Source organism: Simochromis diagramma, unplaced genomic scaffold (assembly GCF_900408965.1).
Source record: "Simochromis diagramma unplaced genomic scaffold, fSimDia1.1 OVJJ01000216.1, whole genome shotgun sequence".
In the NCBI taxonomy this organism is placed as follows: Eukaryota; Metazoa; Chordata; class Actinopteri; order Cichliformes; family Cichlidae; genus Simochromis; species Simochromis diagramma.
In genome coordinates this window covers 1093449-1110862 of record NW_024386883.1, presented here as the reverse complement: position 1 = coordinate 1110862, position 17414 = coordinate 1093449, and the positions used below count along the sequence as shown (strand labels likewise).

General features: G+C 41.5%; 1 protein-coding gene across 1 annotated transcript; it reads right to left on the bottom strand.

Moving 5' to 3' along the window:
* Nucleotides 1–205: 205 nt before the first annotated feature.
* On the bottom strand, nucleotides 206–17041 carry LOC120734199 (forkhead box protein O1-A-like). Its single transcript, XM_040032846.1, has 4 exons — nucleotides 16151–17041; nucleotides 4995–5186; nucleotides 3712–4881; nucleotides 206–3585 (listed from the first exon to the last, which is right to left on the bottom strand). The coding sequence occupies exons 1-3, from the start codon at nucleotides 16748–16750 to the stop codon at nucleotides 3724–3726; spliced, it is 1950 nt and encodes a 649-aa protein (XP_039888780.1). The 5' UTR covers nucleotides 16751–17041; the 3' UTR covers nucleotides 206–3585; nucleotides 3712–3723.
* Between the last annotated feature and the right edge of the window lie 373 nt (nucleotides 17042–17414).

Genomic DNA, 17414 nt, shown 5'->3' with positions numbered 1-17414 from the left:
TATGAGTGTTCATATAGCCACTGATATTGTTTGCACTGTGATATGTAAACAACCTTGTCTAACACAATCATACATGCTGTATAAGGGTTCAGTACTACAACAATTAAGAGGTCAAAATACGAAAAATAAAATGTAATACTAAATAAAATATGTACAACAGAAGTTTGCGAGATGATGTTGACACAATAAATTGGCACTTTTTTTTTTACAATGTGTCTTTGGTGACATATGAAGCTGCCTGGAAGTAAGCAGCAAACACTTGCCTATGTTGGTTAAGTTTCATCAACCATTACATATTTCCAGCTATTTTAGGATTTCACTACTACCGGCCTTTTAATCGACCTCACATTCCCAAAAATATCCTTTTGATCTGAGAAAGTCATGAAAAACACATTTCACTCTTTAAATTATCCAGTACAGTTTTTACAGAAATGTTTAACGCATGGTAGAATTTACAGTGTCCATGTAATCCTGTAAAAAACTGAATATATGTTGCAGTGATTGTTACACTGATAACCTTTCCCCCCAAGAGGCCAAATAAACTTAAGAAGCATTAGTATTTAGAGGTATTTCCAAACACTAAAATTCTCTAGAATTGTTTTAATGCTGTTAAAAACTGCATTAAAACAACATTAACATAAAATAGAACATTTGCATTGGTGGAGATATATATATATGAGCCTTCTCTTAGATTTAGATTAAGAAACTGCAGCCATCTCAATACAATACATACAGGATATTATACAAAACATATGATTCACAAATTTCAAAATCGAGAATTAACAGATTACAATAAAAAGCAAAACATGCAGTATATAAATTTCCTATTTATAGTTTCAGGTGGGGCTACAACGATTCGATGACATAATCGATAACATCGACTATAAAAATTCGTCGACGGTCATATTCTAGAACCACGTAAATATGTTTTTGCAACTGCAATACACTATAGGAAGCTATGGGGGCAGTGTCGCCTATATGGGCTGCCAATACGACATTCAGTACTAACGAAGAAGAACGTAGCGCAAAAAGTAAAACAGCTGGCGTGGGGAAGAGGGGAGAAAATGCAAAAAAATGTGAAAGTTAATTGCAGACTGTGCAAAACCTTTCACGACAGCACTACTGCAGCGCAAGAGCATATCCGTCAGCACCCTGGTGCGGTGACGTTAACTCTGAACGGGTCAGTTTTAGAGAGTTACGTTAGTGCGTCGCGTTGATACCTCGTTTATGTTTATGTTAATGTTTGTGTTAGCTTGCCTGTCGGAAATTTCTCATGGAAGATGCTTGCTAAGCAAACACCATTTCAGTTGTGTTAGCTAATGAGTGAAATACGATGGTAAAAACATTAAACTGGAGTAGCAACACTCTCCCTTTTTTCTTTAACTTTAATATTAGCGTTTATTTCGAATAGTAAACCTCTTCTAGATGTTATTTTGGACTGGAAAATAAAATCTTTTTGATTTAATTTGAAGCTTTATTTGAACTTACGGAGAGACGTTTTTAATTTGCACATTTTTTTTTTGTTTGTTTAAATACTACTAGCACTTTAATTTGTATTGCTTTATTTTTATTTACTTCATTTTTATTCTGTCCTACTGAGTAATGTTAAAAATAAATTGGATTATTTTCATATTCATATGTTTTCTGTGTCATTACTTTAATTTTCTTTGGGTAGAGGCAACAGGGTGATAGTCACAGGTGGGCAGACTTGAAGTGAAGTTGAGAGTTATTGAAATAATTGCTGACTAATCAAAAAAAAAAAAATTTGCAGATTCGTCAACTACTAAAATGTAGGTCTGCAACAATTTTGGTATAGCTCATGTTTCAAGGTCTCTAATCACATCTGATAGTGAGAACATATAGCTGATACTGTTTTGACAGAAGTGTATCACAACATCATTTGATTCATAAACTTGTATGTGGTGATTATGCAGAGGTATATTTTTGTGGATATACACGTTTTTCCAATACACAGCTTTTCCTCTATAATGTAATTGGTATTACTGATCAGACGATACACTACTTTATCTATTGATTATCAGTTAACTGTAATGATTTCTCCTGGTTGACAATGTAATTGTTTTGCTGTTGATGACTGGTTCCTAAAACACATTTCTAAATATAATCCCTAAAAGCTGAAATACTTTACTAATTTGGGTCATAATCATATACTATACTGATTACATGCTATCAAGTCCTCTTTTGAAGAATCTGGTGCTAATTTTCCAAATTGTTCTTGTAATTTCAAAAAATTGATCAAATGCCACTACTTGATAATGTAACTTATTTTCAATGTGGAAAGATTCATCTTGGTGAAGATGCCTCTTTGTCTGTCTTGCCCTCATAGCTACCCTACATGATGCTGTCTCCTTGCACCACAGGGTAGCAAGTGAAGAACTATTTTTAAATCATCTTTCAAGATCTACAAAGTAATGTGTGTTGGAAAATAGAGTTATTGTGTTCCCAGTGTACCTTTTAACAAAATGCCTCTAAACAGCTTTTACACTAATCATGCTAGAGTAAAAATAAGACTGCAACCTCATTGCAACTAGAAAGGAATGGTAATTACCTGGTGATCACACAGATTTTTTTTTTACTGTTGAAAACCAATTGCAAGTACTTGTGGTAACTAAGTGGCTGCTCAGAGGTTCAGCACTCAACCTCTCGGTGCTTGCAGTTTGCCTGGTGGGAGGAAATCTGTCACCAAACAACCATTGTCGGACTCTAACTGCTATTACTCTCACGGATTGCAGAAGGTTTGCAAATAATTGTCATCTGATTTATAAATGCAGACACACTGACAACATATCATAATCAGTTTGAGTCAGTCTGCACTGATGAGACACAAATCAGTTTCTTTACAAAAGAGGACTAAACCCAACTGGTTCTATTCTCGTTATGTTCCTATATAACAGCAAGGTTGACAAGCACCTATGTCATTTTGCAATTAAATTGCAGCAGCTACATCACAATTTCTGTTTCAAATCTACGAGCTTCTGGCTCGACTCTGAATGTAAGTAGTTTGTGTAAAAATCTGTTTAATGTAGACAGCAACAGATTTATCACAGTTAATTACCATATTCTCGCAGACAAATTGCATGTAATTGCCAGCTTGACCTCCTCCAACCTGATAGCAAACTGATTCCATCTTATTGCCATTTACGGCTATTGGCTGCAAGTGGTTGCAGACCTGGTGCCTGTCTCTGAAGCAACAAATTCAAACTTGAACTTATTCACGCGTTCGTTGTACACAGTTGCAGTAATCTTGGTCATTCTGCATTTTCCAGTCATTGTTTTCCCGTGTGTGATTGTAGCACAAAGACAAATTCGTGTTACGCTGGTTCCTTCTTATGTATTATAACATACATACAGTTTTTGATAGGTAGCTGAGAGCAAGTTCACAAGTAGTTCACTTATGCAGGCTTGTCTCTCTGTTTTATATTCACTGCAGTGATGGTTGCGTCTTATTTCTGCGTCAGGACATGACTGATAAACCTCTTCTGCTCTGTGGATAATGATGGTGAAAGCTTCTTTGGATTCCACTCTCTGAATGAAGGTGAGCAGTAGAGTGATGTGGAGAAAAACCTGCGGGGGTGAATGAAATGGAAAATGTTCAGGGATGACAAACACTCTGGGGGTGTTTATGTTTGTTATCTGTAATAAAATGTAATATGTATAAGAAATTAAGGGCAGACTAATGATCAGTCTCACCTCTCTGCGATGCTACCCTGACACCCAGTTGTGTGTGGTCGTCTTCACCCTCTGGGAAAACCCATGAGGCCCAGCTGCTGGATCAAAATTAAAGTCCAGCCCCCCACCATCCATGAGTGTGTCATGGAGGACGGACTCCAAGTCACATTCAAACCTTTCAGTAGGCACACTGTCCAGATCACTGGGTAGGTGCTCTTGATGATGATGACTGTGTGGGTGTACAGAGTTGAGTTCTCTGTAGCTGTTGCTGCTGCCGTAGGTCACTGAGGCATCATTAGTGTGTGGAGGGAGTCCGAGGGGGAGCTGCATGCACGTCCTTGGACCAGCCATTCGAAGAGAGGGCCCTGAATGGCTAGTCAGGCGTATCATGTTACAGCTATTCAAGTCTTGTGAGGCAGCTGGACCCTGGCTATGCAGAGTATGTGGATTTACACGAGGAAGTGGGTGACTCTGAGAGGGATTCATCATTTTTACTCCATTATGACCACCCACATGGCTTTGGCTGCTATAAGTAGGTATTGGACAACTTGCCCTTCCAACTTCAGAGTGCATCATGTCCCTTCTGGTGTCTGGTTCTCCTGTCAGCAGCCCAGAAGGGAAGATATACTGGTTCTCGTAAGCCCCAAAGCTGGGCTTAGTCTCTGGAAGTGTCTGCATAGGAGCAGGGGACAGGGAGTGCATTCTCACCTGACTATACAAGCACTTCTGGTAGTCTTGCTGCTGGTGTGGGGTCAGTCCAGTGGAGTTATAGGGGCTACTCTGAAGCATGCCGGCGTTTGAGGAGCGCGGGGAGTGTGAGGAATCAGAGCTGAGCTGGGAGGGTTTAGGAGACAGCAAGTTAAGGTTATCCAGCAGATCCATGACCTTTTCTGAGCGATGCTGGCCCATGGATCCAGACACCTCAGACAGGCTGGGCAGGGTAGAGGTTATCTTAGCACCAGCAACTCCAGGATACATTATGTGGCCATCGGACTCGCCCACATCATCCTGTTCAGAAGGGAAAGGTGAACGGCGACCACTCAGAGTACTGGCATCAGAGCTGGTACGCGTCCTAAAGGTTTTCCAGGTGTCAAAATCTTCGTTGCTGTGGGAGTTTGGACTTCCAAGCCAGGTAGAGTACTGGGAACTGGGGCTGCCTGCTCCTCCTTCAAGCCCTTCCTGTAGAGCCATCTAGAGATAGTAGAACACAAGAACACTGAGTACATGTAATCTAGATTCAACAGAATTTAAAAAACAAACATCTGGCTGAAATATCTGTGAAGGTTCAGTTCAGGAGCAGAGACCTTTTTCTTTGCGGCTCTTCCTCTACTCTTGACAAACTTATTGCTGTTGTCCATGGAGGTAGCTCTGCGTCGAGGTGACTTTCCATTCTTTCCTCCCTCTGGGTTCAGCATCCACCAGGAGCTTTTTCCTGTTCCCTCGTTCTGTATGCGCACAAAGCGACTGTGCAGGGACAGGTTGTGTCTGATGGAGTTCTGAATGGGAGAAAAGTGATTCATTTGTAAGTTTTCCCTCACACAAATATCATGGTCAGTTTAATAAATCAGTGCCTGTCACTGAATATGATACTGAACAAAATAAAGTATCGTCAGCAACATAACTTAAGAGACTCTTTTCTCCAGAAATACAGGACCTATGCAATGAAAGAGGGAAGCGGTGATCAATGTTGGACACAAGTGTGACAAAGATAGATGACAATTCATATTACACTATAGTATAATAGTGCAAAATATGACCAAAGAAACATTTCTCGTTAGTTTCTTCACTCGGTCTGCTTTTTTTTTTTCCTTACATTTTTCCTGTTACATTACATACATTCTGACTTTTACGTTGTATTCATCAGTTTTTCTCATGCTTTAACTGCTTGTATTGTTTTGAAGGCCCACGAGAGAGCTTACTAGGGTGTCCATCTCTCCTCACTGCGGACTATAATCATGTTTCCTGTGATTTCCACTGACTTTAATCAGCGCAGCCCAACAGCAGCAACAACAACACCGTTCGCTTTGGATCCAAAGTGAAAAACAACAGTGAAAAAACAAGGAGAAAAACAACAACAAAAAACAGGGTAATTTGGAAGACACGTTACAGAAAAAAACCATCACTGCTTAATCTTGCCTGTGCCCATCATCGAAAATTACAACTCTGAAAGAGCTCATTGAGATCACTGAGCTGCTCTCTTTTTTTGTATGTGGTCAAATTTGTCCTCGTCCAAATATGCACACACCTAAAGCCTTATTCAGTAGATTTTTAATGCCATGTTATGTATCCCAAAAAGGATGCAGTAGACTCCTCCTGTGGTAATGCTCTCAGGAAGAAAACCAGTGTCGGTCGGGAGGTCATGAAGACAGTTAGACAAGGCACAGACACACTGTACAGACTGGTCTTTCTGTGACACTAATATGCAACTTGCTGAGCTTGATGGGGGGGGACAATGAAAGACTAAAGTGTAACACAATACGTGCAAGTATGGAATTTCCCCCTAAACACCCATGTGAATAAGAAAGCAGCTCCCTGCAGTTAGTAAACCCAGATGTTCCCAACCGCAGGATTCAGCAGGGATATACAAAGCACTGAGATAAAGATGTTCTCATCCAAAACAATAGATGGATTGTCTCAGTGTGTCTCTGACATTTTGGGGTTAAAGTTAAGCTTCTGGCAGGAATATGACTTCTAATCTATAAAACTACTCTCAGTGAAAGTATTATTTCAAAGTGGAAATTATCAAAGTAGATTCAAGGAATAAAACCAGAAAAAACTGCAAAATTGGAACAACTTTGACGCTTTTCAAGTATTATTTTTTGTGCCGTCGTCATAAGAAGGTGCTGAAAGATGAGTTCAACCTCAAACTGTAAACTGACAGAGTGAAAACAGAGAGCGGTACACAAGTTAGATTTTTTTTTTGTTTTGTTAAACAGAAACTAAGAGGAGGTCACAGAGTTCGAAGCTAAGTTGGGGAGGGCGACACTGTAGGATGTTATTGCCGGCAGAGCCGGGGTCAATGAGTTCACTGTGTGCTAAACACGAGCTGCTCATACGAGCTGACGGGGACATGCAAACAGGTTGGATGGCAAAGGAAGAGCGAGGAGGAGAATCATCAGATGTGACACGCTGGGTAAGACCCGTTTCGTGAGACTCACCAAAACAGCTTCTTTGGACTGCACCCCACCACCAAAACCAGACTCCTCCCTTCTCCTCCAGTGACTTTTAAATGAGGCTTCCTGTGTCAGAGGACATCCTGCACATGTAGACTGAAGAGACCTGAGGTTGTATGGTTTCAAAATGCAATTCAATCATTGCATTTTATGCTCATTTGATTTATGACCCTTTTCTCCCCATTTTCCTTTTTTTAAATGATCTCCTGTAACTAAAGACAGGACCGGACATCTTAGCAGTGTGCTGCACAGACTCAAGCCTGCAAACCAACATTTATTTCACTAACCAAATGTGAAGTCTCGCTCACGCATGGCAGAGATCACTGCTGATATGCAAATCTCTACAGCCTTTGATTAGCACCTACTACAGATCGTGCACTGCAAGGCAGTGCTGTGGAAAGGGAAATTTTCTTCTCTGCCTTATCTTTGACAAACCTCAACTCAACTCAAAGACAACAAAAATTCCCCTTCCTTTTTAGTTCAGGAGGTGCCCCACTCAATCATTATTTCTTTGAAAGAGCCGCCTAAGGTCCAGTCTTTTTTTTTTTTTCTGTTGCGTTACGGCATATTTTGTAGTAGTAAAATGTGTGCTTTTGTGGTTGCAAAACATTTCATGAGAAATCTATTTTTTCCTCCGCTGACCTGCTTTGATAACCAGGGAAGTGACGAGGTCCAGATTACAGAGGAACTTAAGAGACATAAATGTTTAAGAGCAAAGATCCTCTTAGAGAAGTGATGCCACACAAGTCTGCAGAAGAGTATTACAAAGAAATCTGCAACATTTTCTGCTCTACACTTGAGGACATTTAGTAGTGCTGCCCCTGAAACAAACCGGTGCAGCATGGAAGAGACATTAGACAGCTTATGCAAGAAATCCTGAAATCAGGAAGGACTGAGTTGGGACAAAATCTACTTTCAGTTCGTCCTCAGAAATGGGTCATTAGGCTTCCCACATGAAAGGAGAAAACAGCACCTGCCACAACTCAGGTGAGATACCCGGTAGAACACCTGAGCTGGAGTAAGGAGAGTCATCCATCACCATCATCCATAATGCAGCATGAAATGACTCCTCCTACTGGACTTCAAAACAATCTAATTGACGCAGCTGCTGTTTCTTGTGTAGTGAAGCATGAGACTTGCAGTAACGGTCGCAGGGTAAGTAAACAAACAGGGCTCGGTTGCAAGAACAGGTGCGGCCTCAGTGAAAGTGGCCTCAGTTGCAATCGGTCTATGCATTTTACATACAACGCCAGCTACAACCACAGACAGGACAGAGGATCTCCCAGGAGGCTGACTGCTGGAGACCAGCTGCTTCTCAAATCAGTAACTTGGTTTTTATCTCAATGATGAAAGCTTACATGTAGTTAGTGATTGGGAGGGGGGCAGGGAGAATGACCTTGTCTTCCCATCAGTAAATTTCCCAGGCAGGAAAACGTGAGAAAATATAAATATAATTTTTTTCTTTGAAGGCTTTAAAAGTTAAAGTGTACTGTGACTTTTGATGCTAAATGTTAGCTTAGGTTTTCAACCTTTAGATATTGCAACCCTGTAGATAAGCATTTGTGTTTGTATTTGTGCCACTGCTATATTTTGTCATTATCTTTTACACAGTTAGCAGCAAAACCTATAAATGGAAAATAGTGCAGTTTTTTGCTAATCGCTGACAGTTATTCAGTCCTTCTCATTGGATTGCTTGATTTCCCAGTAAGAGAGCCAAGAGGTACTGTCCTAATCTTTGCTAACATTCGCTAACGCTAGCCACGATAAGCTGCAAAAATGCCCGGGTAAATAATGGTGCAATTTGTTGCTCACAAATTCAACTGTTTTTATATATTCAACCAAATATAAATGCTGTTAGTCACACCTGTTCAACTGCTCATTAATGCGACTGACTAAGCACCTAATCAAATGGCCACAACTCAGTGCATTTAGTGATGTCGATATGGTCAAGATGACCAGCTGAGTTTAAACTGAGCATGGGGAAGAAAGCTGATTTAAGTGATTTAGTAAAATTGTATGGCTGTTTGTACGAGACAGGCTGGTCGAAGTGATTCATAAAATGCTGCTCTGCTGGGATTTTCCCACACAACCATTTCTTGGGTTTACAGAGAATGGTCAGAGAAAGAGAAAATATTCACTGAGCAGCAGGAAAAAGGCCAGCTTGCTTTGATCTGATCGAAAGGGAATAGTAGCTCCAATGATTTTTTGCTACAATCAAGGTATGCAGAACAGCATCTCTAAATGGACAACAGTGAACCTTGAAGAAGACAGGCTATAGCAGCAGAAGACCACATCAGGAACCACTCCTTTCAGCTAAGAACAGGAGTCTGAAGCTATAGTTGTTATAGAGTAGTTATAGAGGTTGAGCAAAATTGAAGAACAGAAGATTGAAAAAACATTGCCTGGTCTGATGTGTCTCAGTTTTTGGATGATTTGGTCAGAATTTAAGATAAACAACATTAAAACATGGATTCAGTTGACTTTAGCCTGCTGGTGGTGGTATTTTTTGGAACACCTGAATATTGTTGAATATTTCCGTCACCTTATGACCACAGTGCACCCATCTACTGATGGTTATTCCAGCAGAAATACTTGGTTATACCAGCAGAAGCTCAGCTGTTCTCAGATAACCTACACAGTCACAAGACAGCAATCCACTGGAGCACCTTTGAATTGTGGTAAGATGGGAGTGTCGCATTATGGATGTGCAGCAATTGTGTGATGCTGACATGTCAATATGAACCAAAATCTCTAAAGAAATGTTTTCAACAGCTTGTTAAATATATTCTATAAAAAGCTTGAAGGAAAAAGGGAGGGGATCAGCATAAGGTGTACCTCATGTTTTTGTCTTTTTAAGGCATACATTTCAACATTTTACTGACCTCAGTGATAGATTCCACTGCACTCAAACAAAGTGCTTGTGCTGTGTCTGCTAAAAGGTTTTCAAACAAAGTTGTAGAGAATGAGGAAACTGGAAGAACAATTGTCTATTAATCAAGATCACATTAGCAGGGAAATTAGGAAGTGTGCTAATCTATGTAGCTGCCAGTGACTACAAAGAGCTCAGCAAAGCCATTTTACTGCTGTCAAACTTAATTTCAAAGCAGGATTTTAGGTAATACAGGCTAAAAGGTTAAGTTACTGGAAAATGTATTTGATACTGCTTGACTTCATGAGCATGGCCAACACCCTGCTTCTTTAATTTACATTAAAATCCAGACTTGACTAAATCGGAGTGATTTTCTGCTAACATGTAACTACCACTACAAAGCAGTTATCTGGTAGAAATAAGAGAATAGGAAAAACGAGCACTTGCAGAGATTACAGTCTTCCTGTGCTGCCTTCCTGTGCACCCCTCCCCCTTTCTCTTATGACCTATGATGCACAAAGCTGTGAGCATAGGGCCTGGGTTTGCTTTAACAAGGCGGCAAAAAGGTGAGAAAGCCTGCAGAAGAAGAAGAGCATGCGAGCCTGGTGCAGAGAGTGCAACTCTTTACAGCTCCACATACAGTATGCAGACTACTTAATTAACAGTGAGCATCAAAGGAAGTGACCTGTTTCTGCAATGGCATCATGAAGACGAATGGAGAGATCTGCAATTAAATAATTTAAGCACAAACACTGCACTTCAATCATATTTGAATATTCAGAAATAACAAGACTATCTCAGCCAATTATTGTGAATGAACCGCATTCTTTGCACACTTCATCGGGTGAAAAGGTCACCTTTTATAAAAAAATGTATTTCTGTCATCCTCTGACCCCGTCTTTTGTATTTTGCATAATGGATTAGAGGCCAAGTACATTTTGTGAACATAATATATTTGGAGCTGATTATTATCCTGCACAAGCTGGAGGACAATGCAAAGATCCACATGCCACAGATTCCAGCGGCTCACACGTGTAGACAGCAGACAGTACACAGGCCTCAGCCCCCAGCAAACCAGTCAGCTGATTGCTCCCCTCCTTCCCTTAAGCTATGGCCGTTCCTCTTTGAAAGCCCCTGCCTCAAGCCTCCTTTTCTTCATGGGGTTACTTGAAGCTTTTAGTGGGCCTCTTAAGTTTGAGGCAGACATCCCTTTTTAACCTTGTGATCCCGAGACAAATAGCTGGCAGTTACTCTTTTTTTCTCTCTCTCGCTTCTTTTAATAGTTGCTACCAGTTTTCAGGTCAGTGTCCTTAACAAAGTTCACAAGGCAACAATGAAACAAAGGTTGATTAATAAATGAGATGATCCATTAGCATCTAATGCAGCGAATGCTCCTTGTTGTGATTATGTTGTTTGTTTTCGTGCAGCCCACATAGAGTCATGTGAAAAAGAAAGTAAAACTAAGTACACCCCACAAATTAGTAGATTGTGGAACCAGCTTTGGCAGCAATAACTGGAAGTAAAAATTTCTGTATGACTTTGTCAGTCTTCTCACCTCACTGTGGAGAATTTCTGGCTCACTCTTCTTTACAGTGTTGCTTCAGTTCTTTCAGGTTTGCGGTAATTTGTTTATGCACAGCACTATTAATATCTCACCACAGAATTTTAGTCAGGTTGAGGCCTGGGCTTTAACTGGGACATTACAACATCTTGATTCTTACCTTTTTTTCTTTAGTCACTCTATTGTAGATTTGCCGCTGTGCTTGGGATCATAGTACTGTTTCATGACCCACTTTCAGACAGACACCCTCACGTTTGACCTTAGAATACTTGGTATACAGAGAACTTTGTGGTCAACTTCATGACTACAATGTGCCTAGGCACCGTGGCTGCAAAACTAGTCCAAATCATCACCCCTCCACCACCGTTCTTGACAGTTCATATGAGGTGCTTGTGCTGGTATGCTGTGTTTGGTTTTTGCCACATGTGGTACTGCATTATGGCCAAACATGTCCACTTTGGTCTCCTCTGTCCTAAGGACATTATTCCAAAAGTCTTGTGGTTTAATCAGATGCAACTTTGCAAAACTAAGGTATGTTGCTATTTTCATTTTACAGAGAAGAGGCTTTTTCTGTCGAGAGTTTTAACATTTAACATTCTAACTGAGGCCTGTAGAGTCTGAGATGTAGCTCTGGGTTTTGTGCAATTTCTCTGAGCATTGCACAGTCTGATCTTGGTGTGAATTTGCTGGGACGTCCACTCCTGACATGCTATAAACACCTGAATGCAAATAGCAAACTGTCAAAGCAACTGCTTTTACAGAAGTGCTCACAGTTGCTGATGCTCAGTTAGTCAAATTCACTGATTATCAGAACCTGGCTGCTACTTTTCCTCCTGATTCCTATGAAAGCAGTATTGGGTTGTTTTAAGCAGCAGGTGAAAGTTTCTACTCAGTTTCACTTACAAAGGATGTTGTTTGCAGTTCCAGGTTTCATATCTCAGTGTTTAGCAACATTTTAATCTTTAATGTTTGTATATGAAGAAATAATTTTTGGGGCCATCAGGGATGTTTTTTCTTAACTGCAGAACTGTGAATGCCCGCTGACCACAGCATTTCCATCCAATAGTTCAATAAACATTTCACTCAAAACCACAAATGTAAACCTCCTGTTATCACTCACAGAGTCAAATCTCTCATAGCAACCCATCAAGTAGATTCTGTCGTGGACAAAATCAACCAATGTTTGTTCTGGATGGAAATTTCCATTTCTTTTTGTTTTAATCTCTACAATAAATGTAAAAAAGGTTTTACTACACAGACATTTTTGTGGCCTTACTATGTGATCCACTAATGGAGAATATTACAAACTTGGTTAAAAACTGAAGCCAGTGGGGAAGAGATTTAAATTTATAATGTCTAAAAAAATGTCTTAAAATAACGTGGCTCTAGCTTTTCATTCAGGACAGTTCTAGTCACAGAAGCTGGAAAAAGGAGATTCACTACTCAAACTGGGAAACAAATCGAACAAATCTTGTTATAGCACTCAAGCAAGTGTATAGGTCACAGCAAAACCTGCCAAGAACTTTGGTTTGGGTTTTGCCATCACTCCAGTCCCGCTATTGGCTCTTATCGGCTGTAAGTTGAGGGACGATGGCTGTTGCTCAAATGGAGGTATAATGACCTTTACCACTGTGCCATTTGGCTCATCCTGAAACCTTCAGTCTTGTTTGTCACTGGTTTCCAGAATGGTCATATGCATACATCAGGCGTGAGACAGGCAAATCAACACATTGCAGATCTGTAGGCTTGGTGACCTTTTGACCCCCGCGCTAGATAACATAGTGCGATAAACCTCTTCACAGGAGACAGTCACTAGACTCAACTCTGCAGGCTATCACCAAAGCAACCCAACGAAATATTCTTTCATTTGCAGGGCAATGTTTTTAAAAACTTCAAAAAACGGAGGGGGGGAAACGCTTTTTTGTAATCAACATGTTTTTGGGTGACACCTCGGAACTTCAGCGGCAGTTAAACTCAAGAGCGTCACTTCCTGTTCCATTATCTAATGTCACAGTTCATTGAGAAAAACAGTGGCACTGCCAGTAAAACGCTAAAAGTACGTTGCAAGCTGTTCACTGCTACTCACAGACCCACCAGTATCCCAGGGGAAACCAGTCCTCCCCGAGTTAACGGAGGGGCCCTCTGTTGTCCCAAAGGCATCATGATCACTGAGCTGCCACACAATATTTAGAGGGGAAACCAAAAGAATCTCCATGACATACAGAAGACAGAAAGCTGCTGAGGCAGTGCCTTTCCCCTTGCCCTGCGCTCCACCTATCTATACTTTTATAGGTGTACTGCTACAATCAAGCGCAATGCCCTCCACCCACTATTAGATCCCTGGCTTATCTTTGTGCATCACTACAGCAAGAGACGAAACTGCTTTGTTAATAAAAATGCCAAAAAGCACAATCATAACAAGTAGACCAGCAATTACGTTTTTAAGTGGCACAAATGTTGAAATGATATAAAAGTGATTTTGCATAGACTTGGATTCACACAAATGCTGTGTATATGATCTCTTATTGATTCATCCTCTTTTTTTTCCCCCTGCCCTGACCCTCATGTTTTGCAGGGTGGGGATGTTAACACATGGCACTGTTTTCCATCCACCGGGCAGGAAATGCATCATAGTTCATTGTGGGGGAACCGCCGTGTTTTTTTAACAGGAAAGTGTAAAAATAACTATAAGCCGGCGGTTCCAAGGCCTGGTGGGCATGCCAGCATTCAGGAATGGTGAGGCTGAAGCAAAGATGTGTTGATTATATGTAAAATATGTGAATGATCATGAGCTTTTGCTCTTGATAGAGAACTTATAAGCGTTCGCTGCCTCGCTGAAGGGTAACAGAACCTTTCTCTTTGTTCTTTCTCTTTATCTCTATGACTAAGGAAGGGAAAGACATTCTTCATAAAGCCAAAGTGCACCAATACAATTATTTATTTCCAGAATTTGTGTCTTAAAGACCCCCCCCCCCCCCAAACAAAAAAAGCAAAGGCCTTTAGTAAAAGAAATCTCAAGGTCCTTTTGAACAAGCACAAACCCCGTGAGCAGAAACCCAAAGAGAGAGAGAGAGCAGAAGAAAGAGATAGGATGAAGAGCAGTGATCCCTTTCTCCAGGCCGTAGCATCCGCTAAGGAAACTCTAGAAGACAGGGACACAAAGATATGAGCACACAACTCAGGAATGGAGGATGTTTGACGTAGTTCCCAGCATCCCCTTCTGCCAGTCCCTTCCCCTCGAAAACACTCCCCAGCACTGATTGAGCTGTTTATGTAGCTTCCAGTTATTTCAAACAAAAACAGGCCGATTCGTCAGTGCCTGTACATTCAAGAGTGTGCAGATTTTTAAAAGAAGTAGGTTTAACAAAGTCTGTATATATAATAATCTGTGACAAAGCTTTTCAAGTAGGGTGGTGGTGGGGGGTTAAAACAATGGGAGCTATATATGACTGAGGTTTCCCAAAGGCATTTCCTGACAACTTTCAAATCACCTCTCAAGAGAATGCAGGGGGTTACAGAAAAGGCTGCGACACTGAAAACTCAAGCAGAGTACGTTTTGTTGGGCGTGTGCGGGCTTTAATTGGCGTCTTCTGTTGGTCCACCTTTGGCTTTGTCTGCGGGCTTCTGTCCATCACGAGTGGAGTGACATCCTCACTGGCCGGATCAGCATGTTTGTGCAGGCATTAGGCAAATGTTTTCACAGCTCGTCCCCTGTACTAAATATTTCCAGGTCTGCACATTCAAATTGCAGTTTTCAGGGAGGTAGCAGGGTTTCCATGACTGTGGAAATGCTGCGCAAGTCAATGTGTTTTGTGATAATACAGGTTGGCTCCCACATAGGTGTGTTTGCGGGTGGGGGAATCCACAGAGCATACCTACACATCTTTATCCTCAGTCAAAACCCAATTTCACATCGCTCAGTCAGGTGTTTTTCTCAAACAAACCTGAAGTTTGTTTCTGCTTTATATAGAGAAAAGCAGTCTTGGTGGCATCTATGGGATGTTTACAGTCAGACCAGCTGGTTTGTCCTCTGCTGCTTTAGAGCTGCATGTGTCCTCAGTGACAAAGCAGAGAGGCATGCGCTACCACTGACAGAGGAAACCACTCCAAAACTTCAAAGGTTACTCAGAAGCCAGAAGTCAGCAGCCCCTCTAAAAGCTAACCATCGGACAGGTTTGAAATCCCACCATGGTGTTAAAAGAGAAAAGGAATGGGTTACTCCTGTTATTACTTAACTGCTAATAAATCCTGAATTAAAAGTTATAATCATATTTAAAAAATGTGATGGGTTGCTTTGCATAGCACAAATGTGAGTGCTGAGTGAATATACTAAACCAAATGCGTTGCACTATGTGCACACAGTGAAAGTGAATACTGTCACTTTCCTGAAGCAAACCAAGTTTTCTAGATAAAATAAAATCACAGGTTTAAGAATTTAAGGTGTAAATATCCTGCCACGACGTCTCTAAATGCAGTGAAACAGGGCTGGGTTTTTTTTTTTTTTTTAACTACAAAGGCAATTAATTGCACATCAAACCTTTGCATTTCCTGCTCAGCAGATTGTGCAAAACGCCTTACAGTGGCAATCGGTGCAATAAGACGCTAATGAGGATGTGGCCTTGATATGTTTGGTGCAAGTTTCCACTGTCTGCATATAAAGTCTAGCACGTTCAAATGTCACTCCCTAACTTTTCTTGGTCTCATGATTTTGTCCAGCTTTGCTGCTGGCGGCTCTTTTTTCATTGGTGCTGCTTGCTGTGCTGTGGTGGTAAAGATGGTTACAGCGCATATATGCATCTCAGCTCACGCGCACACATCCTACTGACAGCGAATGTTCACGTGCACGCACACACTCACCTTCCAGCCCGCGGAGCTGGTGCTGTCTCCTTTGTCTTTGAAGTAAGGCACGCTCTTAACCATCCAGTCGTAAATCTGAGAAAGGGTCAGCCGCTTCTCAGGTGAGCTGTCTATGGCTTTGGTGATCAGGTCTGCGTACGACATGTTCCCCCAGGCGTTTCGCCGGGACGAGCTGCTCTTCCTTTGCCCGGGTCCACCCAAAGGTGGGACCCCAGGGTTTGGCACCTGTTGCTGGGACGACAGCTGTGGACCCGGGACCTGGTGCTGCTGTTGGAGCTGATGATGATGGTGTTGATGATGATGTTGGTGGGGGTAATGGTGCACACAGTTGCTGTCCCGGCACTGAAAAGCATTGCAAAGCGGCTTCTGCTCTGAGTATTCTTTATAGTCCTCCTCCACCAGGTCGAGGTTTCTGATGAACTCGGCGTTTGCTGCTGGCTCCTGCTGCACAGACGGTGCTGGGGAGGATGTGTTGGAGCTGGCCGGGTCGATGAGCTCCGGCCGGGGCAGCGGCCAGGTGCAGGACCGCGGGCGAGAGAGAGGCTCGAAGTCCGGGTCTATATCGCCCGGCTGCGGCTGTTGTGGCAGTAACTCAGCCATGTCAGGGTAACACCGATCCTCTGTCACATAGATGTTCACTTAAAAAGAATTCGCCAAATTGTTAGTAAAAAATATAAAACGGTGACATAAACATCGAGAGGCTAATAATGAGTCATCAAGACCGAAAACAAACCCTAAAAGAGAAAGAGTAGTTTGTAATGTAAAATAAAGAGATATCTAAAACTGAAGTTCACACCATACTGTGTCAGTTAGCAGCAACTCTCAAGTCTGCCGCTCTAACAAGTAGTAGACAGTACCACACTCCTGTGCTGCCTTCACGGCTAACTCACAGGCTCCATCCTCCGAGCTTTGCAACTTGAAGGTGCGTTCAAGTGCTGTCCTGTTGACAAATCACGCCAAATGGACCCTCAAATTTGCAAATCCACATCAAGGGTGATTTAACTGCTTATTTGATGCTACAGTTAATAGTTTGGGCACATTTTCTCATAGCATCGTATCTATGTATTTATTGGTGCACTTGAGTTTAAAATCTTATTCCACGATTTTCTGTGCTTGGTGCTATGAGTGACAGTCATCTCGACAAAAATAAAAAGTTGTCGTTACTCAATACCAGTTTTAAAAATATGTAGTGAAAGGGTTGGTTAGTCAGCTATCTCTTTCAGTTCGCTTGTCATTCAAACACATTTTGGCGGGACTTGAATGC